Source organism: Nyctereutes procyonoides, unplaced genomic scaffold (assembly GCF_905146905.1).
Source record: "Nyctereutes procyonoides isolate TBG_1078 unplaced genomic scaffold, NYPRO_anot_genome, whole genome shotgun sequence".
Taxonomy (NCBI): domain Eukaryota; kingdom Metazoa; phylum Chordata; class Mammalia; order Carnivora; family Canidae; genus Nyctereutes; species Nyctereutes procyonoides.
In genome coordinates this window covers 8,541,981-8,566,930 of record NW_026575148.1, presented here as the reverse complement: position 1 = coordinate 8,566,930, position 24,950 = coordinate 8,541,981, and the positions used below count along the sequence as shown (strand labels likewise).

At 37.7% G+C, this 24,950-nt stretch overlaps 1 protein-coding gene across 1 annotated transcript; it reads left to right on the top strand.

Moving 5' to 3' along the window:
- The first annotated feature begins 2,172 nt into the window (after positions 1-2,172).
- Positions 2,173-23,929, top strand: RIOK2 (RIO kinase 2). Its single transcript, XM_055312863.1, has 10 exons — positions 2,173-2,331; positions 6,068-6,206; positions 7,007-7,123; positions 8,684-8,859; positions 11,680-11,768; positions 13,751-13,942; positions 16,686-16,778; positions 17,352-17,870; positions 19,533-19,629; positions 23,640-23,929. The coding sequence occupies exons 1-10, from the start codon at positions 2,266-2,268 to the stop codon at positions 23,802-23,804; spliced, it is 1,653 nt and encodes a 550-aa protein (XP_055168838.1). The 5' UTR covers positions 2,173-2,265; the 3' UTR covers positions 23,805-23,929.
- Positions 23,930-24,950: the final 1,021 nt, after the last annotated feature.

The window sequence follows — 24,950 nt, the reverse complement described above, 5'->3', positions numbered from 1 at the left end:
CCTTTGCATACCTCTATCAACTATTCTCTTGTTTTTTCATTTCCTTCCACCTCAAGTCTTAAGGGGTAGGATTTTTTCCCCAGGACTGAAGCGAAAAATCTGGCACATACATTTGATAAACAGTAAATGAGTGAATTAAAAAAAGGGTGTATTATTTTGTTTGTCATTACTAAGTATGGTATAACACAGTAATTCAGAATACTGAACAGTACTGGAATCACTTTTCCTCTTCAAGGGCCTGATTAAGAGGATTGTATTAAAAAATACATACAAATACCGAAAGTAGAAGAGATGGAGGCTCAGTGTGATCAACCCCGGGGCATTCTCCAGAACCAGGACAGCGACTGTAGCCAAAGTCAATCAATTAGCGGTGGTTGGAGCCAGAGTTTAAAGTAACCCAAAATGTGTGCCTTAAGAGATTAGCAACCTCTGCTAGAATGTTGGATTAGGAATAGTCAGCCAAACAACTTGTGGTTCACATCTCATTCTTGCTCCGCAAAAACTTAACATTTGGGACTCATGGGTGGCTTAGAGGTTGAGCATCTGCCTTCGGCTCCGGGCGTGATCCTGGAGACCCCGGATCGGGTCCACGTCGAGGTCCCTGCATGGAGCCTGCTTCTCCCTCTGCCTGTGTCTCTGCCTCTCTCTCTCTGTGGGTCTCATTAATAAATAAATAAAATCTTAAAAAAAAAAAAAAAAACAACCAACCTGACATTTTCATGTCTTCTTACGTGAAGTACAGAATGAAAAATTCCATTTTAGTGGAGGTTACCATGAGTTGAGCATGGTCTATGGAAGGCTTACGGCATTCACGTGTAAAAAAAAAAAAAAAAAAAAAAAGAATGCAAAGGCTGCAGTGTAGATGGGATAGAGGATTGTTCTACTGCCTGTACTCCATGGTTTCAGAGTATTAACTATTCTGACTTGGAAAAGAAAGAGCATATACAGTTGCTTGCCTTCCAACTGCGCTGGGGGGGGGGGGTAATGAAAAGGCTAATAACTGTGTTTGCACAAAGCAACACACTCCGTACGGCGTCGGAGGGCTGAACACCCGGCCAGCGGAACCCCAGCAGGAAAAACACGGGACTCTAAATACTGAACTCCAAAGTTCACACTCCGAGTGTTCGAGACTCAACGCACAAAGAAGCTGGAAACGCCGTCGAGGCTCCTGCAGGTCACAATCCTCCGCGACCGTATGTTGCACCCGCAGCTGACGCGCGAGGGCCTAACAAGACAGGTAACGGTCTTTAAAAAAAAAAAAAAATGTGATTCATGAAACGAGATAGAAACACAAACTTCAGGCGAGTTTGGTCACCCTCGCTGCTTTTGCAGGGGAGGGAGGGTAACGCAGCCCCCCACCCCGCCCCCGGCCTGGGGCGCATGTTGTTTAGTCTTGCCTGGGTTACCATTCCTGGGGGCGTAGAGAAGGGCTGCAGGTCCCGAGTGGGTAGTTCTCCTAAAGCCCCACGGCGTGGCCTCTGACCAGCAACCTCCGCGGACCCGACCCAACTCGTCAACACGGCCCACGGCCGGTGCAAAGGCCCGGGAGACGCGGCCACCAGGGCCCGCCTTCCACGCAGCCCAAGCCCCGCCCCCCGCCCCGCGCAGGCGCACTCCCGAGGCCCGCCGCCTTCCCTAAAGCCAACACTGAGCACGCGCAGGAGAGAGAGCTCTCGTTAGCCACGCCCCCCTCCGAGGCAGGCGCTGTGGAGGAGAAAAAAAAAAAAAAACGCGGGCCTGCCTGCCTGATTCCTGCTATTTTCCTTTTTAACCGCCTTGTGTGTCTGGACACGTTTTGGGTTCATCTCCTCCCCTTCCTTGTTGGAACTCACTTTGCCTGAAGCAGGAGTTGCCGTCGAGGAATACAATTTGGTTCCCCCGCCGCCGACCCCGGGAAGTTACCTTTCCGCTCGGATCCAGGCGGCTCTCCTCCTCCGGCAAGTGGGTCCTGACAGATAGGAAAAATAAAACGGGCTGTTGTAGAGGTCGAAAGAGATTTAAAGTCCGTTCACTTAGGTGAAAAAAGCCATCCAAAAAATATATAAATTCTGCATCGTCCCCTGCGGCGTGCAGCGTAGACACACGGGACATGTGATTTTCCCACGCGGGGCGGGAGCGTTCTATTACCAAGGACCTGCAGCGGGCAGCGGCGCATGCGCGAGCGCCCCGGCGGCAGGGAGGCGCGCGGGAGGTTCCCGGGAGGCGCCCGCAGAGGCGAGTCTGCGGCTGCAGAGGAGGAGGCTCCCGGCTTCGTCTTCGGGCGCCATGGGGAAGGTGAACGTGGCCAAGTTACGTTACCTGAGCCGGGATGACTTCAGGGTCCTGACCGCGGTAAGGAGTCGCCGTGTCTCCCCGGCCGCCCGCCGGCCGCGCGCTCTCCGGCTCCCGCCTCTCGCCTGAGGACGGAGCGCGCCGTAGGCCTCGGAGACCCGGGCGGCCCAGGTCGCTCGGGAGCTTCCGTCCGCCCCGAAGCAGAGCCGGGACCCTCTCGTGGGCGTTTCCCTCCTCTCTGCTCCGGCTGCTCGGGCTCCAGGGCCGCCCTTGGGTCCCCGCGGCCCGGACGGCGTCTCGGGGCCAGCCCTTCCGCCCGCCCCCCCCCCGACGGGGGCTCGGAGACTCCCGAGGACTGGTGACGCCGGGGGTCCTCACGCACACGGTCACTCACGCAGCATTTATTCACTGTGATTAAGCGGCGCTGACTTGTCTGGGCTTTTTGGTGACGACGTGAGGGAACTCGCAGGGGGCCCAAGACGAGGGTGACGGGCCGAGTAAACGGGGAAAGGAATGAGGTGCAATCAGCTAATAAGCGCTGAGGTCCGTAAAATAGAAACCACGTGCACGTGGAGGGTGGGGGGGGTATGGATGTCATCTTTAGATTCGGGGCGACGTCAGGGAAGGCTGCTGAGGGGATCCCGGGTGGGGCAGCGGTTTAGGGCCGCCTTCGGCCCAGGGCGTGACCCCGGGGACCCGGGGTCGAGTCGCGCGTCTGGCGTCGGACTCCCTGAATGGAGCCTGCTTCTCCCTCTGCCTGTGTCTCTCTACCTCTCTCTCATGAATAAGTAAATAAAATTCTTTTAAAAATTTTTTTAAAAGGGGATGACTACCTAAATGAAATGATCTTGCCTATTTACTGTGCGTAACCAGAGTTACGAGCTTTTGAAAAAGTCCCTGGCGCTTGGTAGATACTGAAGAAATATTTGCCAAGTAAGAGAAAGACTGGCAGGGGAGATGGGGAAATAATGGGAGCTGGATGAAAAGGAGGCAGTCCAGTGAAGTTCTTGGAAAGTGATGGAGACAGAGGATCCTGTCCCTCCCCTGGGTGGCTCAGCGGTTTAGCACCGCCTTCGGCCCAGGGCGTGATCCTGGGGACCTAGGATCAAGTCCTACCCACATCGGGCCCCTTGCATGGAGCCTGCTTCTCACTCTGCCTGTGTCTCTGGCTCTCTCTGTCTCTCATGAATAAATAAAATATTTAAAAAGAAAAGAAAAGAAACAGCTGTACTGCGTACAAAGCTTCTGACCTCGGAAGTTTATGAAGAACGGAAAGGCCAGTGTGGCTGGAGCATAGTGAGCAAGAGACTTAATGGCTGGAGATGGCATTGGACAAGTGAGAGACTGCCCGTGTGCTGCAGAGCCTTGCGAGCTTGGTAAAGAATTCAGAAGATACTCCACATATAGGGGAACTGCTGAATGTTTTAACCAGTGACAAAAACGGATTTCTTTTTTTTAAAGACTTTATTTATTTATTCATGAGAGACACAGAGAGAGAGGCAGGCAGAGACACAGGCAGAGGGAGAAGCAGGCTCCATGCAGGGAGCCTGATGCGGGACTCCATCCCAGGACCCTGGGGCCATGACCTGAGCTGAAGGCGAATGCTTAAGCGACAGAGCCACCCAAGAGCCTTTGAATGAATTTTTGTTCAAATAAACTCTTTAAAAAAATTTTTTTTAAAGAGTTTATTTATTTATTCATGAGAGACAGAGAGAGAGGCAGAGACAAAGGCAGAGGGAGATGCAGGCTCCAGGCAGGGAACCCAATGCAGGACATGATCCCAGAACCGCGGGATCATGACCTGAGTCAAAGGCAGCCGCTCAACTGCTGAGCAACCCAGGCATTCCTCAAAAACTGATTTTAATGGTCGTGGTCTTAGGGGACAAAGATCAACAACACGTAGATTAGGCATTTCCAGAATAAAACAAATTTGTTTAGAAGCTATTATCTTTCAATTAAATAGGCAGTAAAGTATCACATGCAAATTCAGTGTGAAATTTGGAAGATGCTTGATCCAGCTGTATTTTCTTTAAATGCCTGCTGTCACTTCTGAAAAATAGGTCCCTCTCAGCACATGGACTTATTCCCCAATGCCTCTGACAGAAATACGGGTGTAGTGAGAAAGAATGTGAGAGACTAACAAAATGACTTAAGGTGTGAGATCTTGGTCGGGACATGAAAACAGTGCTGGATTTATCTTCCAAAACTTCGGTCTCTGCAGTATTTAAGTTATTTTTTGAAGCTCACCAACAAATGACTCATTAAATATTTCAGTCTCAGTTGAGGCCTACCATCCTCGGTATCAGAGACCACCTTTCCTTGACTGTCTTCCCTTTACTTCTCAGACGCCTCCTACATCAGTAATCATACTTTATAGCTGGCTGCCCTTACATTTTAATGTGAAATTCCCCCAAAATTCTGTCTGTCGTCCTTCCTTTGTCTTTCATTCTGTCTTGCTCAATGATCATATTCACTTCATAGCTTTATCCTTACCTGCCTCAAATAACCATTTTTTCCCCTTTAATTATGACTTCAGTCCGGAAAATCTTAATTTGAAAGACCTTCCAGAACTTTGAGTTGTGATGAATGTCCTTAAAACATCCCTGTTCACAAATCTCTTTTACATAAACACCTTCAAGGTTTTCAGCTTTCCTCAGAAATCTAAAACCCTTTGGTCTGCATTTCAGGGCCTTCCATATCTTGCTCAAAAGCGTTTTCCAGCCTTCTTTTCATGAACTCTATTTGCCCTTACCTCTGAGCTATCAGTGTACTAACTGCTACTGGGCTTTGTGCTTTCTTGCATATGTGCCATGTTCAGATCTTTTGCCTTTCTCTCCTATTCCCTTGTGTGCTTTTTCTGTTTTCCTGCATCTCAAAGTCAATCTCAAGGGCTATTTCTTCCTCAGCTAGAATTATTTTTGTTCAGCCCTTTTAGCACTTTTTAGCACTTACTATTGCTTATCTTCTGATAAAGCTAGATGTGTAGGTTATTTCCACAATTAGGTAATAAATTCTCCCCCTGGAGAGTTTTTTTTTTATTTTTTATTTTTTATTTATTTATTTTTTAATTCATGAGAGAGGCAGAGACACAGGCTCCATACAGGAAGCCCAACGTGGGACCCGATCCCGAGACTTCCGGGATCACACCCTGAGCCAAAGGCAGGCACCCAACTGCTGAGCCACCCAAGCATCCCTGGAGAGTATTTTTTATACATTTTTTAATCTTCTATCATGCCTGCATATGGTGCTTTCATTTCATTAAATACCTTCTTTTTTTTTTATTTTTTTTTTTTATTTATTTATGATAGTCACAGAGAGAGAGAGAGAGAGAGGCAGAGACACAGGCAGAGGGAGAAGCAGGCTCCATGCACCGGGAGCCCGACGTGGGACTCGATCCCGGGTCTCCAGGATCGCGTCCTGGGCCAAAGGCAGGCGCCAAACCGCTGTGCCACCCAGGGATCCCCATTAAATACCTTCTTAATATCTGAAATACCTCTAGTTTTTAAACATAAATATTTAGAGGACAATAAATATTTTAGTATTTTGCCACATGTCAGTAACTGTTAGGAACTTGCACTTTTTATATTTAGAGTCTAGTAGAGAGCAGATTATGAATATCTGTGATTATATATCAAATTGTGATTAGAAATACGTCCAGAGAAGGTAGTACTTCTGTCTCAGAATTGGTTGGGGAACTGCATGGTCAGAGAAATTTGAAGAGGTTAAATTTCTTAGCAAGGATTTGATATACAATAGCTCTGTGTTGATTATAACTATACGATTCCTTTAATTTCAGGTTGAAATGGGCATGAAGAACCATGAAATAGTTCCCTGCAGTTTAGTTGCTTCTATAGCCAGCCTTAAACATGGTGGCTGTAATAAAGTTTTAAGAGAATTAGTGAAACATAAACTCATAGCTTGGGAGCGTACCAAAAGTAAGTATTTGTGGCACCATTGGTGATTTTTTTCATGTAACTGGCTTCTTCCAGAGCAGGCATTTTTGAAAGGTGGAAAATTAAAATTTCCAGACCAGCAGAGTACTCTTCATAGACCTGAAAACTGCATTCATTTACCATGTTCTATTAGAGCATTCACAGGGCCCACCCAAATCAAAGAAGAGTAGAGAAATAGCCTCCATCTCCTGATAGGGGATTAACAAGTTCCAACTTGTAAAAGATCGTAGGATAGAGATAATTGTTTTGCCAATTTCTTTGGAAAATACGTTCTGCTGCAAGACTCTAGAGCATTAATTCTCAGACCGTTGTGAGGAATGAGTTTCTTTTTTTTTCAACCTACTGTGGATCCATAGTTTTCTAAAATAACAATTAAAAAGTTAATATTTAATAACAATAAATAAGTTAATGATTACTAGGAAAATGGAATTTAAAAATCGATATAATACAGGCACAAATTCCTTATTAGAGTTGAAGACATAAATAACTTGGTCAAAGTGATATACAAATTTCTGAACGTAACCATTTCAGTTTGTGTCTTATCACAGACTGGTAACAAATACTTATAGAGAGGTATCAGTCTGGGAGTCACACTTTGAATAACACTGCTCTAGAGAAAAAAATACAAATTGTAGGAAGAAATGCCAAACTCATAAGACTGGGTAAGCTAATCTTTCCAGCTAAGAATTCTTATGTTTAAATTTTTCTCATGACTTGAACTAATGTGACTTAATTATAGGATATAAGTAAAATACAGCCTTTTTTTATTTTCTTTTGTCTAGCTGTCCAGGGCTACCGGTTGACAAATGCAGGCTATGATTACCTAGCTTTGAAAACACTTTCTTCTAGACAGGTAGTTGAGTCCGTTGGAAACCAGATGGGTGTTGGGAAAGAATCAGGTAAGTGCTAACAGTACTACTGAACTCATTTTCTTTGCTGTAGTTTCTATTTATGTTTTCCCTTGTGAAAACATTATCTTTTAATTTTTCCATTTTTTCCAACTAAAATTAGAAAGTTGGTTGGTAGCAATATAGATGATCAAATTTTATATATAAGTGGATATTTGTAATAGCTAAAATATGTAATACAAGGAAGTATTAGAAGATAGTGAATATCTAATGGCCACAAACACTTTTTTCCATCATAGACATTTGACAAATTAGGTATGTGTAGAACATAGAAAAAAGTATTCTAAAATAGCATTGAACAAGTAAGTATTGCAGGAGTGCTAAATATAATGAGGTAATGACCTCTTTTTAGATATGCTACCTCTTAACTTTTTTTATGTCCACTTTTTTAACTTAGAAAAATGGCTTTTTTGGTTTTTAAGAACTTCACTACATGGCAGTGATAAATAGTACAAAAGAAAGTACAGTATTCCTGACCCAGCTCTCAATCTGCTGTTATTACTTCCCAAAACTGTTACTGTTGATGTTTTATATATCCTTCTAGAAATAGTCTATGTAATATATGTATATATATTCACATATCTTTTTAATCACAGGTGAAAGCAAACATTAGTTATTATTCTACACCTTGATTTTTCCCACTTGATGCATTTCTTTCTTTTTAAGATTTTATTTTTAAGTAATCTCTACACACAACATGGGGCTCCAGCTTACAACCCTGAAATAGATCCTGTGCTCTACTGACTGAGCCAGCCAGGTGCCTCTGATGCATTTCTGGTATTATTTCATGTTAACAAATAGGTCTTTTACATAGTTGTAGAATTTTATATAGTAAATGATGACATGGTGGACACCCTTATACGTGTCTGTGCAAATAAATTCATAATACGGTCGTAAAAATTGAATTATTAGTGCAAAAGTTACATTCATTTAAAATTTTGATAGTACCAAATTTCCCTTCAGAAGTTGACACTGATTTATAATCCTGCCAATGTGAAAGTTTCTTGATGTGTAACAATCAAAAATTTTCATGAATGGTAGGACGTGTTTTAAATGTTAGTATTTGAAAAAGCAACTTTTTTTTTGAAAATTGGAATACTTATGAGATCTCCTTTCTGATGACTATAAGATTATATCCTCACCACTGAATATTATTTACTGAAGCAGTTTAAGAATTGAACTTCATGTTGTTGAAAAGGAAGATGTTAAGTCACTTCTCATACATGTAGGACGCTAAGGGACGATCAGATTTTTCCCACTAAATTGAATCGAGTATTGAGCACCTTTGGAAGCAGTAACCTTTGACACACTACATCCCTGTTTTCTTTTGTAGTAGTTATTAATCCATGTCATCTTATTTTGGATTGTAATTAAAATAGAGAATTTTGCTGAGTAGTGAGTATTCTTGATTATTAAGAAAGAAAATTTAGTACAAATAAAATCAAAATTAGGAAAGAAAATTTAGTACAAATAAAATCAAAATTAGGAAATCACATTTGAACTTTTTGGAGTGATAGTGTAATAATGATCTTTTCTAAATGGTGGCTCTAGATATTTACATTGTTGCAAATGAAGAAGGACAGCAGTTTGCGTTAAAGCTTCACAGACTGGGAAGAACCTCCTTTCGAAATCTGAAAAACAAGCGTGATTATCATAAACACAGGCATAACATGTCCTGGCTTTATTTATCTCGTCTCTCTGCCATGAAAGAATTTGCCTATATGAAGGTATTTGGTAAATAATTTTGTATTTCTTAACCAAATAACACATGTAGCTGAAAAGATGGAGTGACACTTTTCAGATTGCTGCCCCCACGTCTCTCTACCCTCAACCCCAATTCTTTCATTTACTTTTAACTGTTGATTATTTCTGTTATTTGCTTTTCTGGTGATTTTTTTTCCTATGTGAAGACATTTTTCATTATTCTTAATGTGTAAAGGCAACATGTGTTCTACAGTATTGATAAGACCTTGTAGTATAATATTCTACAATACTAACAGATAGCCTTAATTAATGATATGCTTGCCTCACAAGTGTGTGTGAACGTGTATCTATTTGTCTCTAATTGAAAACCTCAGGGAATTACCTATAGTAGTTATCTATAGAAACCTTAGTGTCTCAAATAAGTTAGCTAGCATTTTTCCTTCATGTAATGGAGAAGAATGTTGATTTTACAAATCTGCATGCATATTAGGAACGGTAAAAATCGTTAGCCTTTAACCTTTTACTTTCACAATTAAGTTCAGGATAGATTTGTCAAATAGCTTTAATAACCAAATTAAATATCTTCAATAACATTTAAAGTAAATAGAAAATAATATTCTATTACTATTATTCTCCAGTCATGCTTATTTGTTACTACTTATCTTCACTTTTTAACATTTTGAATTATTAAAAGTCCCTCTAGGGGCACCGGGCTGGCTCAGTTGAAAGAGCATGCAACTCTTGATCTTAGGGTTATGAGTTTGAGTCCCACGTTAGGTATTGAGTTTAGTAGTAATACACACATACATACATACATTTTTTTTTTTTTTTAAAAAAAAGGTCATTCTAGTATTTGCCCAGTATGTGAAACTCCTGGGAGGTTCAGTTTTATGTTTTTTAAGTAGGTTATTTTAATTCATGTGCTTAAATTTTTAATAACCACAGGGGAAGTATTCTTAAGACAATATAAATAAATGATGCTCATAGCATACATGTCAGGTATTTCTGGTCTTATACTGATGGTTTGTAACCTATGATAGTCAATATGTAGGCAGTTTGATAGGGGGTTGTTACACATTTTCCCAAAACTGTATTAGGTGTTTTTTTCAGATGTTTATATGAAGGTACTAGAATAGAATCTGGTTGTGCATAAATATGCTCCTTACATTTACTCTCTTTTTTCCTAGGAGAGAGTAATATAAGATTGGGCTATAGCTTAAGGATTAAGCCATAGTGCAAGGGCTAGACCACTATGACAGTAGTTAAGGTTATTAGATGCTATTGAGCTGCCAAGGCATGTTTGAAAGTACTTGGGTTGAAAAAAACCATCTTTAAACCAAACAAAAACGTTTGGGGAGTGGGAAGTAGTTCAGTTCCTCTAACAAAGAAAGTAGACAGCTTTATATAACTAACCCTGGGGGCACCTGGGTGGCTCAGTGGTTGAGCATCTTTGGCTCAGGTCATGATCCTGGGGTTCTGGGATCACGTTCTGCATCAGGCTCCTTGCAAGGAACCTGCTTCTCCCTCTACCTATGTGTCTGCCTCTCTGTCTCTCATGAACAAATAAATAAAATCTTAAAAAAAAAAAAAAAACTAACTCTGTTAATAAGTGTATATTGAATATCAGTTGTATGTCTACCAATGAAAAAGTACCTGGCATATGGTGGGCTGAAGATGTGGATACCAAAGGAATAAGTAATACAGTGTCTTATCATTGGCAATATAACACAAATATACCATGAAGAACAATTTAAAAATTAAATTATATGTTATATTTAGAGAAACTTCTGTGGACTAGAATAGTTGATGAAGGAAGTTGCATAAAGCAAGTAGGAGTTGAGTAGAGTCATGAAGCATTCATATGATATGCTTTATCTCTAAGGAAAAGATAGTAAAACAGTGTACTTTGCAGAGAAGTCACTATGGGCAAAGACATGAATATGGGTATAAGCCCTGAATGTCCTCCAGAGTACTTATTAAAAAGACTGGTTAAGTGGACTAAAAGTTTTGAAAACTAGGAAAAGTTTTCCAGACTGAAATCAATACTTAGAAACATTGTAGATTTTTTTAAATGAAACATTGACATAGTATTTTAATTTGGTATTGATACACAGAATAAAGGTTAGATATGGTGACAAGAGCTAGAACCACTGTTGGAGCAAACAGATAAAAGTAATAAAGGCCTACTTTGAGATGGTAGCATTCCAAATCTAAGATATTTAGACTTTGTAAGCAATAGGACAGAGAAAGTAAAGGATATGGGGAAAGGATGCATTAATGGTGATCTGAAGTGACATCTGACTCAGACTATGACTGTGTGTATATTTGTCACCTGATAGGGTTATTTATCTTCCCTATGGTGGTCAGTGCTCTATAAACTAAAATGCCTTATCTACTGGGTACTTCATTTCCTAATCTGCCAGAAGACAAGAGTATTTCCTAAATCACAGTCTATTTCCATGTGAATTTTTAAGCACACTCCCAATTAATGACAGAAACTTAACAAGAAAAGAAGATCTCTCCTAAGAGACTGTAGGCTTCTTAGGGGACAGACTTTTTAACATTCGTTTCTGTAACCCTAGCACCATGTTTAATATTTAGCAAATGCTCAATAGATTGTTTGATTAAAAAAAGTAAATTAAGTAAACTGGTTTAAAGTTTTGTTTTATTTATAGCTCATTTTGTACTGTGAATAACCATATATAAATAAGTATGTGTTAACTGTAATTTTGTAAAGGCTTGTGTGTTTTTTCTTCTGGTTGTGGGCAGCTATGTTTACTTTTATTTTTCCCTAAAAATTAATGACCTCTTCATTAGTTTATACCTGCTTTGCTCTGTTTTAGGCATTGTATGACCGGAAATTCCCGGTCCCAAAACCAATTGATTATAACCGCCATGCAGTGGTCATGGAACTCGTAAATGGCTATCCTCTGTAAGTATTTATTACTCTTGAAACTATGGATCTTACTTAATACATAAATGTAAGGTTTAGTTTTCAAAACTAAATTTATTTTGATTAAATGGAATGTTGCCTCTGGGAGATTAGGAATTACCACAAAGCTGTAGTCTCAAATGCAGATTAAAAATTCAGTTTCATTCTGACAGTATGGGTTTTATAATTTCTCTGATACAACAAGTATTTATTATCAATCTAGTATATATCGAGCACTATTCTAGGCTCAGCAGCGACCAAAACGAAATCCTTGCCTTCATAGAGTTTATATTCTGTTGGAAAGAGGCTTGCAATAAGTAGCTAAACAAGGAAATACATGGTTATCAGGTGGTAGAAAATGCAGTAGATAAAAATAAAGGAGGTAAGGGGGACAGGAAATACTGAGGGAGGTGGAGGAAGCTGCTATTTTATGTAAATGGGAAGAATCTCATTGATGAGGTGTTTTTGGAGTATAGTCCTAAAAGAATGAGAGAAACAAACCATGCATATATGGAAGCGATCTAGGCAGAGGGGGCATCAAGTACATAGGTCCTGGGATGGAAGCAGTGAAGAGACTGCTGTGGCTGGAGTTGATGAGTGAGGGCAGAGATGATAAGTGATGAGATCACAGAGGCAACAGGGGACTAGATCATTTAAGGTTTGTAGGCCATTGCAAGGAATTTTTTATTTTTTAATGCATCTAACATATAAATTTGAAGCGTACAACATGTTGATTTCATACACTTATGTGTTACGGTGTCATTGCCGACATAGCAGTAGTTAGTACAAGGGCTTTTATATTTTGGTTGGGATAGGAAGCCATGGAGGATTTTGAACTGGGAAGAGACATGATGTGACTGTTTTAATAGGATTACTATGGCTAATGTTTTGAGAATAGACTGAAAGGAGATGACAGAATTAGGAAGACAAGTTAGGAGATTGTTGCAATAATCAAGGCAAGAGATGGTGGTTGTTTAGATCAAAGTTGTAGATTTGAAGGTGACCAAAAGTGGTCAGATTCTGGCACGTTTTATAGGTAGAGCCAATATGATTTGTTTGGGGTTGGATATTGATACAAAGGAATGAGAATGTCAAGGATAACACCAAGGTTGGGGTCTGAATAACAAATTAATTGGAGGTACAAAGTTGTCATTTACAGAAATGAGAAAGACTGCAGGAAGAACAGCTTGGAGTTAGACGGTGAAATATATTCAGAGGTTCAGTGTGGGACATAGTTAAGTTTGAGATACCTTGGAATTCAGAGAAGTCTAGGTTGAGGTCTGTGTATATATGGTGTTTAAAAACCTGAGCCTGAATGAGATCAGTAAGAATGATTGTAAATAAGGCAATAAATAAGTAAGTAAATAAATAAATAAATAAATAAATAAATAAATAAATAAATAAATAAATAAATATAAATGCTCCTAGTAATAACCTTTGAGGAGCTCCAAAATTTAAAAGGTCAGGGAAAGATGAAGAACTAGTGAGAAAGACTAAGAAGGAATGATGAATGGAGAAAGAGGACAGCCTGAAGAGCTGGTGTACCAAGAGTCGAGTGAAGGAAGTGTTTGAGCAAGGGTGACAAGGTTAACTGACAGACCAAATATGATGAAGTCTGTGAATTGACCCCTGGATTTATACATGGAAGTCATAAGTGGTTTTGACCAGACCTCTTTCTTTGGAACAGTGTTTGGAATGAGTTTGTTAGAATGGAAGGGAAAAAAATGAAGAAAGTGCATGTAAAGGAGTTCGGCTGTAATTATCAAAGAAAGTATATAGTGGAATAAGGATATAGAATTGAGGCAGGATGTGGCTTTTTTTTTTTTTTTTTTTTTATAGGTGGGAGCTATTACATCATGTTTGTGTGCTGGTAGAAATGAAGAGAAAGCCATTAGGGAACTAAGGAATGGAAATAATAATACATATGTTTGCTTTCACGAAAATCATAAAGAAGTACAAATAATCTGTTTTCATACTTTCAGATGTCAGATACACCATGTGGAAGATCCTGCGTCAGTATATGATGAAGCTATGGAACTAATTGTCAAACTTGCAAATCATGGACTGATTCACGGAGATTTTAATGAATTCAATCTCATTTTAGATAAAGATGACCACATCACCATGATTGATTTTCCACAGATGGTTTCAACGTCTCATCACAATGCTGAATGGTATATGCTAAAGTGATTCTGGATATGAGTGTGTTTATGTGTGATGTAATATTTTTCTTAATTTTTCAACTTTGTAATACTGTGATTTAGATCAATAACTGGTTCGAAGTAGCTGATGTTAATGGTCTAAATATTTGGGTTTTCTTTTTTTAATTTACATATTAGCACACGCGCATGCGGTACACAAAGGTGGGGGCAGAGGGAGAGGGAGAGAATCCCTGAACAGACTTCTGCTGAGCAGAGAGCCTGACATGGCACTCAGTCCTAGGACCCTGAGATGACCTGAGCCCAAATCAAGAGTCGGACACTTAACAGACTGAGCTACCCAGGCGCCTCTAATTTTTTTTTTTTTTAATTAAAAAATATCAAACTAGGGGATCCCTGGGTGGCTCAGTGGTTTAACGCCTGCCTTTGGCCCAGGGCGTGGTCCTGGAGTCCCGGGATCGAGTCCCACGTCAGGCTCCCGGCATGGAGCCTGCTTCTCCCTCCTCCTGTGTCTTTGCCTCTCTCTTTCTCTCTCTCTCTCATAAATAAATAAATCTTTAAAAAAATAAAAAATAAAGGATATCAAACTAGGATAACCCTCCTAAGAATCTTACTCAGTGTTTTAAAGGGTGGAAAAATGCACTTAGATCCAGTTTTTAAAACCTAGTCATTAAGTTTATGCTGTATAAGGGAAATCTGAGGAAACCGCCTGCTTTATAAACCATCAAAAGAATTTCAATAACTTGTGTAATCTGTCAGACTTTCAAAAGCCCTCTTTCTTAGCCCTGGGACCCTTTATTCAAACTTTTAGGTGGAAGCTCAGTTTGTAAAACAAATAAAAGCCTGCTCATAAAAAGCAGGGACATAGAGAAGGGAACCCTAGCACCCCATACTCTCTGCCTTTCCCCTTTTCTCTCTGCTCCGTGGTTGCTCCATGGTTGTTTCACCAAGCATAACCTGATCATTGTGATGGCCTTAATAAAAATGGTGATTTTGTAGTGGATTCAGTTGCCAAACCAAGAATATCTCTCCTGTCAAATTTAGCTTTCATTTTATTATTAGAAAAGAATTTATGTAAAACTTCATCCCTGACACAGGGCAGAATCACTTTATATAGTGTGATAATCTTATTCTTCATATTACTTACCATGTAAGCTAGCTAAGCTGTGAAATAGGATATATTTATATATATGAGGAACTTTTTCCTGAAGATGACAACCACTATTACTTACATAACAGAGATAATGAATTCTTAGAAAGTGGGAGCTCAAATATGTATTCAGTCAAGATTTTCTTCTTCCTGATTTTCATTAGAAAATGTCTGTACTTTAGAAAGAGGAATGTCAGTTAAATATAAACTTAAAGAATATTTCCAACCAAACAGTTATTACTAGATGAATAGGTGTTTGAGTGGTTAATATATCTTTGGATGATGACTAATCATCATTTTTGTTAATAGGGAGTAACCTAGTCACACGATGAAGGAACATCCAAGAACCACCAGAAGTGAAGGAAACGATGACAAATCATGACATTTCAAGTGTAGGCTGCGTTATTCTATAAGGAAACAGTGTGATTTAATTTGGGATTTAATGGGCAAGTTCTGGGATAAAGAAGTGCTAATCACCAGAAATTAAGGTGTAAAATAATAAATAATTAAAATATAAAAAGATGTCTCTCTGCTTTTGAAGATTTTGAAATTTTTGTCTACTTAGATGAAACATAGACATATATAAAAAAGATAATTTTAGAATAATTTATTTGAGGTTTTTCCCAGGATGCCCTAAAAAGGAAAGAAGAGTGGCATTATCTTTGTTTCCGGACTTCATCTTTCTCTAAAATATTAATTAATATTTCAAGTGGGTAGTCAATTCTACATCACCCTGTTTTTTAATTCTCCCTTATCTAGAAACCGAGAGAATTTAATGCGTCCTCACTGCTTTATGGTCTCCTAAAAAGCAACCTGATATTCACAAGTCCTCTACCCTTGGTCCAGATTAACATGTCTTCAGATTTATAAGCCACAGCATTATTTATCTCTTTTGGCTCTTCTTGCAAATTAGCTAATAGATAATAAAGATGTATAAATAAAACATGATTTAATAATCCCCAAAGTTTTTTTAAGGTGTCACTAACCTATTTTATCTTTAGGTTTTGGAGTCATCTGGGTTTCTAGTGGGTATAGCTGATGAGAAGTATAACCAGACAGACTGGAAACTATAGAGGAAAAGTGGAAACCTGCTTCCACACCACAGATCGCGAATTTTCTGAGATTCATAGACATTTTACTTTCTTTTAGTATGTCTGTTACATAAGGGAAGACCTCGAATTTTCTAACTACAGGGACATACTGTATGCCTTTGACAGCTTGTATTTCCTGTTAGTTTCTCTGCTTTTAGTTTGAGTTTTTCGAACACACTAGTAACTGATTTGTTTCTTATGTTTTTTTCTTATGAGTAACCTCCTTATTCGTAATGATGATTAAGAGTGTCTCAATAAGGATATTGTCATTGCCTAATAAAAAGCATAAGAATAGGGATCCCTGGGTGGCTCAGCGGTTTGGCGCCTGCCTTTGGCCCAGGGCGCGATCCTGGAGACCCGGGATCGAATCCCACATCGGGCTTCCGGTGCATGGAGCCTGCTTCTCCCTCTGCCTGTGTCTCTGCCTCTCTCTCTCTCTGTGACTATCATAAATAAATAAAAAATTTTAAAAAAAGCATAAGAATAAAGATTATATCGAAAATTCTTGCTTTTACAGGTATTTTGACAGAGATGTTAAATGTATTAGAGATTTCTTCGTGAAGCGTTTCAGCTATGAAAGTGAGCTTTATCCAACTTTTAGTGATATCAGGTTTGTACTCTGGTTTGCTTAAAATGATAAAATTCTGTTTAAATACCTGATTTATTTAGTTCCAAAGTTTTAAGTTAGTTTAATCTAAAAAAAATTTCCAAATAATGACCATCGACAGGTTATAATCACTATTGAGTATCATTGCTGTCTAATGTATAAATGAAGCTTAAACACTAGATAAATTCCTGCCTTTGGTCTATTAAGGCATGTTACTGAGTTTAGGGGGGGGGAAACATACATAGTTTCTTGTAAATTCACAGACTTTTTACTCCGTGCAGTTTAATATGTGAATTTTTAAGGAAGCAAGTTAAATGTTAATTGGATTTATGTTTTTCCTTCATTCAGAACAGAAGCCATTTTGATTCATGGAATAATCATATGTAAATTCTGAAAGCAAAATTTTCCCACTTATTTTATATACTTAGTTAAGATACTATTTTCTGATTTGGAATGATTGACATAACTTAAAAGAAGTTGTCTCTGGCCCCTTTTGAAAGTTAATTTATTAAATCAGTATCAACTGAAGCTTCTCTAACTGCGGTTTTTCCTATTGCTTGTTACTCTTTTTCCTAGGAGGGAGCACTCCCTTGATGTAGAGGTTTCCGCCAGTGGCTACACAAAGGAAATGCAGGCAGATGATGAACTACTTCATCCAGTAGGTCCAACTGATAGAAATATTGAAACAGAATATGAGTCTGAATTCTCACATTCTGATGAAGAGATGTCAGAAAAAGCAAATGTTTGTAGTTTAGAAAATCAGAGTGATCAAAACTCTACAGATGAGTCAGCTGACTGTTGTGTATCATCTGGAGACCTTGAACAAATAAAGGAAGATGATTTGTCAGAGGAGAGTGCTGATGCACACAATTTTGAATTACCTGAACTCAGTCAGGCTTTAGAAGAAACAGAAGAGCAGGTCATTGACAACAGTTCTATAACTGAGTATTCTGAGGAAAAAAACAAAACTAAAAATGACACCAGGCAAGATGGTAAAGCAAGTCAAGGAGGAATGCCCATGGGCAATGAAGAGTATGAAGATGCATGCCCTCATCTGATTGCCTTGTCCTTAAACAAAGAAATCATGCCTTTCAGGTATTGATTGATTTTTTTTTTTTTTTTTTTTACTTTAACATGGAGGCCTGTCTGGTAAGTGAGTGGGTGTGTTTGTTCCCAAATGATGCAGTGGAGCTACATTCTGCCCCATTATATGTAAAAAATGAAATCAACCCTTTGTTGGTAAAATTCACATTACCCACTACAGGAGACCTGATCCTAGACAACCTTTTGTTTCAGTTTTAAGCAGCTCTGCCTTAAAAATGCAGCTCAATTACTTTAGAAGAATTATTTACAAATAGTTGATAAATTGATCAAATTGAAGATGGATGAATGCTCATGTATTTTTGTAATTTTAAATCTGATGTATGTTTTATTTTTTTTTAAAGATTTTATTTATTCATGAGAGACACAGAGAGAGAGAGAGAGGCAGGCAGAGACACAGGCAGAGGAAGAAGCAGGGTCCATATAGGGAGCCCGCCATGGGACTCGATCCCGGAACTCCAGGATCACGCCCAGGGCTAAAGGCAGCGCTAAACCACTGAGCCACCCGGGGATCCCCATATGTTTGATTTATACATAGTCCAACAAACATGCAGTAAGTGTACTTTCTTCATAAAATATCTACTTATAGTGAATTTTCTTTAGTACTTTGAACCCTATATCCTTACTTATGTACAGTTAAGATTATATAATATTACTATGTTATTTTTCTTATAAGAGTTTCTTCTTACAAATACTAATATTAGCAAAAGATTAAAAAATTAATTTAGGATAGTTTGTCCAGAATCAAACAATTATAATTTAATGAAATGGGCTTTTATTTATTTATTTCAAAATAATAATATTACAAGATTAAATCAATAGTGCATTTATTAGGCATTTCTTGATACGTGTTCAGGCTTACAGAGTTTTACTGTGAAGGAAAACACAAAAATTTTCTGCCTTTTTTGTATAACTATCTGGAGTCTCGGCTATAATCACTCAATAAACTTGTAAAACTGAATTAAAGTCACGGGTGGCAGTGGCTGAGGATTATAAGTAATAGAAGAAAATCTACTCAGGTTAAATAGTTTTAGCATATAATAATTTGTTCTCTTTGAACACCTGTTGGACAAAATCTTTATTATTCCGAGTACAAACAAGATAGCATGTTGATGAATACTGTTGACTGTTAGGGGCCAATATTGTCTGAGTTTGTTATACCTTGTATACATTAAAACTTTGGACTACGTGTAAAACAAGTTAGTTTCCATCATTGCAGTTTTTCTGCCTTAGTAAAATAGACTTCATAGACTAAGAGTACTGTCTATGTTCCATCTATTGTTGTTTGAAAAATGGCAGGGAAGTATTCCAAGGATTTATATGTAAGAGGCAGATAGGTGTAAAGTTCAGTGAAATAAGAGGAGAGGATTAGTGGGAAAGGTATGAATTGGGGAGAAGCGATAACATTTGGTGGCTGAAACATTCTGTTATTTTGCGATTTTGATAGTGACTACTTGAATGCTGACAAATGAAGTGTTAATATATTGGGCTGAATTGTGGGTAGTTTTACCTTCACAGAAATTTTCAATATAATGATCTTTTTGGGCTGTTTGTTATGTCTTTAGGTTTTACTATCATGTAGGAAAATATAAATAAATTACCCATAATTAACTATAAAAATTAACTGGATAATTTGTGATTTTCTTTTAATTTTAGAAATGAAGAAAATACAGAAGATATTAAACAGTACAGAACAAGAACTCTGAGTGTTACATCTGTGGGCAGTGTTTTAAGCTGTTCAACAATTCCTCCGGTAACTATTCAACATTTTCCAGTGATGATTAGGTCACTACTGTGGCCAGATGTAGATTCTCCCATATGGTCTAGTCCCTGCATTTTAACAGTGAGGAAATTGAGGCCCAGATAGTTACGTGCCTTTGCTCAGGGTTCCCCAGTGACAGTCCTACAGCTGAAGTGTAAAGATGCACCAGTGTCACTACCTGGTTCTTCAGTTTTGAAGGAGAAAAATACGTGATTTAAAAATCTTTGGTATCCTAAATTTTTGTTAGACATTTAGCAGGAATGTTCAAAAGGATCTCATAAGGGACATTTTCTTTGCAGGATAGTGAACACAAATAGTCCAGCTCCTCAGGAGCTTTACTGCCTGTCATCCTTCTCTCCAGGGTAACCAATAGGAAGTATCAGTTTATTTCCTTTGAAGTTTTTAAGGAAAGAGATAACATTACATTGTTGGTGTATTGGTTGTTCTCTTTCTGCTTAAGGGCATTCAGTTGAATACCATTGAAACCAGTTTATACTGATAACTTCACCTAAAATGAGCAAAAGAAAATCAATTTAGAAGTTAGAAAGGAAACAAAATAATGCGGAATGTGAATTCAGAAAAAAGTAAGAACTTTATAGTTATGAACTTCTGATTTTCAAGTTCATATATATTGTCAGCAAGTTAAAATGTATATCCTATGGATGTAATATGGGATATGTACAAAACTAAATGAGAATGATTAAAGACAAGTTAAAAATAACATATCATATTTTATAATATAGTAGACTTTTAATGATTCTAGGAACTTGATAATAGAAGCATTTAGAGCTTATCAGGCAAAAATAAAAATGTGAAATTCTGTAAATGTATTGATTTTTATATACTGTTTTTTGTTGGCCTTGTAATTCACCTGATTTTCTGGATGTAAACTTAAATCTATGGAATTTTTGAAACATCTATTAATTACATTAAAAGATAAGTCTCCCTTTAAGTGCAATGCAAGTACTTTAAATATAAGTAACCAGTTTTTATTAAGAATTTCTCACACTCTTTAGGGATTCCTTAGGTAGGACAATTAAGCGTCTGACCTTGGTTTCCACCCGGGGCATGACCTTAGGGTCCTGAGATCAAGCCCGAAAGCCCCTTGTCAGACTTAATGCTCAACCAGAATTTAAGACTCCCTGAGGAGATTTAACAAGCCCTGGGTAGTATCGAAGACTGATGAATCACTGACTTTTACCACTTAATTAACATATAATTAACATTAATATGTAGTGTACAATTAACATTAATTAATATATAATTAACTATTGGATTTAAATAATTTAAAAACTCTCCTTTTGCCCCTCCCCCCCAGATAAATAAATCTTTAAAAAATGAATTTCTCACACTTCTTGATTGCCTGTCCACCATTAGCTTTGGTATTTTCTATAAAGAGTATTATTTATCCCTTATTTCTCAGATTCTTTCTTTTTTCTCAGATTCAAAACATAAGTACTTTTATATAATTATAGTGGTGTAAAATCGGCAATTGCATATAAAGAAGTTTAAATTACTAATTAATGCTACTTTCTTAAATTCTAAATTATGCTGTCTTCTGTACATAATGATGACATTGTCTTTAGGTCTTGACTTTATCCTATTTGCCTTATAGCTAACAGGAACTGAAAGTTTAAAATGGAGTTAAGCCTATAATAATATAAAATACAAATTTGCCATCGAAGAGAAAAAAAGATCTAGCCTAGCTTGATCTAAAAGGTTTCCCTGTTGTCATTGGAAACAAATTGATCATCTTAACTCTACATTTTTTTGGTAATTTGGTCACTGTTTTCCTTGAGGTCACATTTTATTTTGTTAAAAGGTCAGGAGAAAACAGTTTATTTTGTAACCTCCGTTAACTTGATAATTATTGTTTTGGTGTCTGGTAAAAGATTCTTTGTTTCTTTGAAACTGTAATTGTAAGATCTGTTTTCTTCATATAAATACTTGCATAGTTCTCCATTGGCAAAGTTGCCATTTACCAATCCTGTTCTTCCTAATATATAACAAATTCTAATTAAACATTAAGGTATATTCCTTTTTAATAAATGTAAATGTGGCCAACAACAACAAAACAATGGAATCAACAAAATGCATGACTTTTGTTGATTTTTTCATGTACTCCCTGAAATAATACACAAGTAGTTTGTTTCATCATTTTATTTTTTTATTCTTTTTTGTGCTTCATTTTAAAAAATATATACTAAACACGATTTTTCTCCCTCTTAACATGAAAAAATTTAACCTTGTAAGATTGTAAAGTGTTATGGATTAAGAAGAAGTTACTTGCATTGTAATACAATCTCTCCTTACTTACTTCAGCTTGATAGGATTATCCTATGGTCTCATCAAAGTGAAGAACCAAGGGGAAATTCAAGCAGAACACTTAGAAAAGAAATTGATTTTTTTTTCTTGCCAATATTCTAGAGGCATCTATGAATTAATTACTCTTGTTTAAATGTGGTGCATCTTCTCCTGTTAATTTCCTGGGACTTTTCATCTATTTATTGATTACCTTCTTTCCTAGTACCATCTCTTTCTCTTACCTGATTTACTTTATTTGGCAGTATAGATTCCGGTAATTATATGAGTGAATGGGGCAGTCAGTACTTTTAATTGCTAAAAATGTCTTTTCCTGTTCTCATACTTGATGGGGAATTTGAGTTGTGGTTTGGAAATAATTTCCCCTCCAAATTCTGAAGGTATTGCTCTTTTATCTTTGTTGTTTTGAGAAGGCTGATAATTGCCTGTCTTCCTTTCTTCCTCTATTCTCTTACCTTTCTTCCCATTGAGAATCATTAAGACTAAAATTAAGAAGGATAACTCGTTAAAGCCTGTTATTTAATTGAGTGTAGTCGGCTTAACTATGTTAAATAATGCAGAGTCTCTGCCTAACTTACCTGGTCCAGAGTTTTATAGTACACATATACAATCCAAGAAACTGTGTTAGGCAGACTAATGCTTCTAGCCCATTTTTACCTCAGATCCACTATTTTTTTTTTCAGTTCAAAATAATAAAAGTTTATTTTTATATACTGCTTACTCTGTGTCAAATACAGTTCTAAGTATGTTACATGTACATGTATTATGTTAAAAATAATCCTCTGGGCAGCCCGGGTGACTCAGCAGTTTGGCGCCGCCTTCGGCCCGGGCCTGATCCTGGAGACCCAGGATCAGGTCCCGTGTCAGGCTCCCTGCGAGATCCACTAATTTTTTAACCTGACCAATTTTTAATAAATGCTTCTAGATAAGTTGCATAGGGTGGGGCTTATTAACAAGAGACCCTTGCTTCAACCTTTGCAGTGTTTCTTTTTTAGGAAATATGTTGGGTGATGCAAGTTATGTACAATTAAATAACCAGCTGTAGTGCTTCAGATGAAGAAAAGGTTATTGGAAACAATATTCAAATTTTTTATTCATCTTATAAAGTGACATTGGTGGCCTAGGTCTTAAGAAGAAATAATTTGAATTTATACTGAGAAAGCATTCCCTATCTCCCAGAAATTATACAAAAACTCTTGCATAGAACTGTTGCCATCAGGTTATCTGTACACTTGAAGTTATGAAGGCATTCTTGGATACATTTTGACCAGTTGTGAATGCTTTCAAACATAATTTTCTACTAGAAGATGTGTCTACTTTTACCTCGAAAGCAGAGAAGCAGTTTTTTATCTTGTTGGATCTTGGCTTTTGGTTTTTGGTTTTGGTTTTCCTGATGGACGCTAGGTGGCACTATGGCGATTTGTGTTATTCAAAGAATTGTGTACTCCTTTTTCCTATAATCTGTATTTCTGTTAGGAATTTAAGGTCTATTTTGTAACCATTAGTTTGGTGTTTATTTTATTGCTGTTTCATATAGTACTGTCAGTGTTTGGAATTTAAGAAATTAATACTCTTAAGAATTTTGAAAAAATATAATGTAAATCTTTGTTGTATTGAATATTTTACTCCTTATCAGAATGGTCAGTTATCAGTAATACTAATTCATGAAATCTTTCCAGGAATTGGTGAAACAGAAGGTGAAACGTCAGTTGACAAAACAGCAAAAATCAGCTGTAAGACGTCGATTGCAAAAAGGAGAAGCAAATATATTTACAAAACAACGGAGAGAAAACATGCAAAATATTAAGTCAAGCTTGGAAGCAGCCAGCTTCTGGGGAGAGTAATATATTTAAGATCCTGAATATTTTTCAAAATGTTACTATGATCCCCCTTTAAGACACCCCCTCACTTATCTTTTCTAGACCAAGGCAGATACATAAATGGATAAATAAACTCTTTCATCTATTAATTTGACTCATTTGGTATATGTATTCCAATGAAGAATTACAGTAATTCTGCTAATGCAATCTAATTCTCCAGGTTTTTTAGGCAACTGGTGAATCCACTAAAAATCTGGTTTTAAAATAATCTTCATTAGGTATATATGGGTATTTTTCAAAAAATAAATATCACTGTTTTTGTTGCTTTTTGTTCTCTATGAAAAACAGGTAGATTCCAGTTTTAAATCCCAGCTTTTCCACTTGCTGATAGAAACAACTTTAGGCAAGTCATATTTCTCTTTCTCCATCTCCACCTCAGTTTTCTTACTGTTAAAATTGGATTTATAACCACTTTGTAGGGTTGTTTTGAAGACTATATAAGATAATGCACAGAAAGCACTTAAAACAACTCCCAACACTTTATAAACATTCCTTAAAGTGTAGCTGTTAGAATTATCATTGTAATCATGTTTATCCTTCTGATATTCTAACCGTTTGGTTGCATTGTGTTTAACCACTGGAAGAATTTACCGCCATGTCTGTTTTTAGTTTTCAGTATTGAGGATCAGCCACCAATGCATAATTTTATTTTCTGCATTTTTAAATTGGTAATGTGGTCATGGGAACAGAAGGTTGCCAAGGTCTCACCACAGTTTCTACATTTGCCAGTTTTTATGCAGGCCTGACCAGAAGTAGAAGAATTAGGAGTATGAGGAGATAGAAGGGATGAGGAATGAAAACTTCTTTTTTAGCTGAGTGGGTTCAGAACATGTTTTCACTTTGACACTAACAAATACGTAGTACAGGAAAGAAAGAAAATACGAAAGGCATGATTCCTCCCTCAAAGACTGTAATCCAGTGAGATGTGAAGATGGGCGCTAAAGTACAGGTACCTGATGTTGAATTCCAGTCTCTTCAGTCTTGCCCGCTGGGCCAAGAGGATTATTGCCTGTGGTGAAATGTGGCCGCCAGAGGGCAGTGTCACTCCACCAACACCTGACCGAATGTCCTAAAACCACTTGCATGTGTGATAATGATCTACCAGAAGAA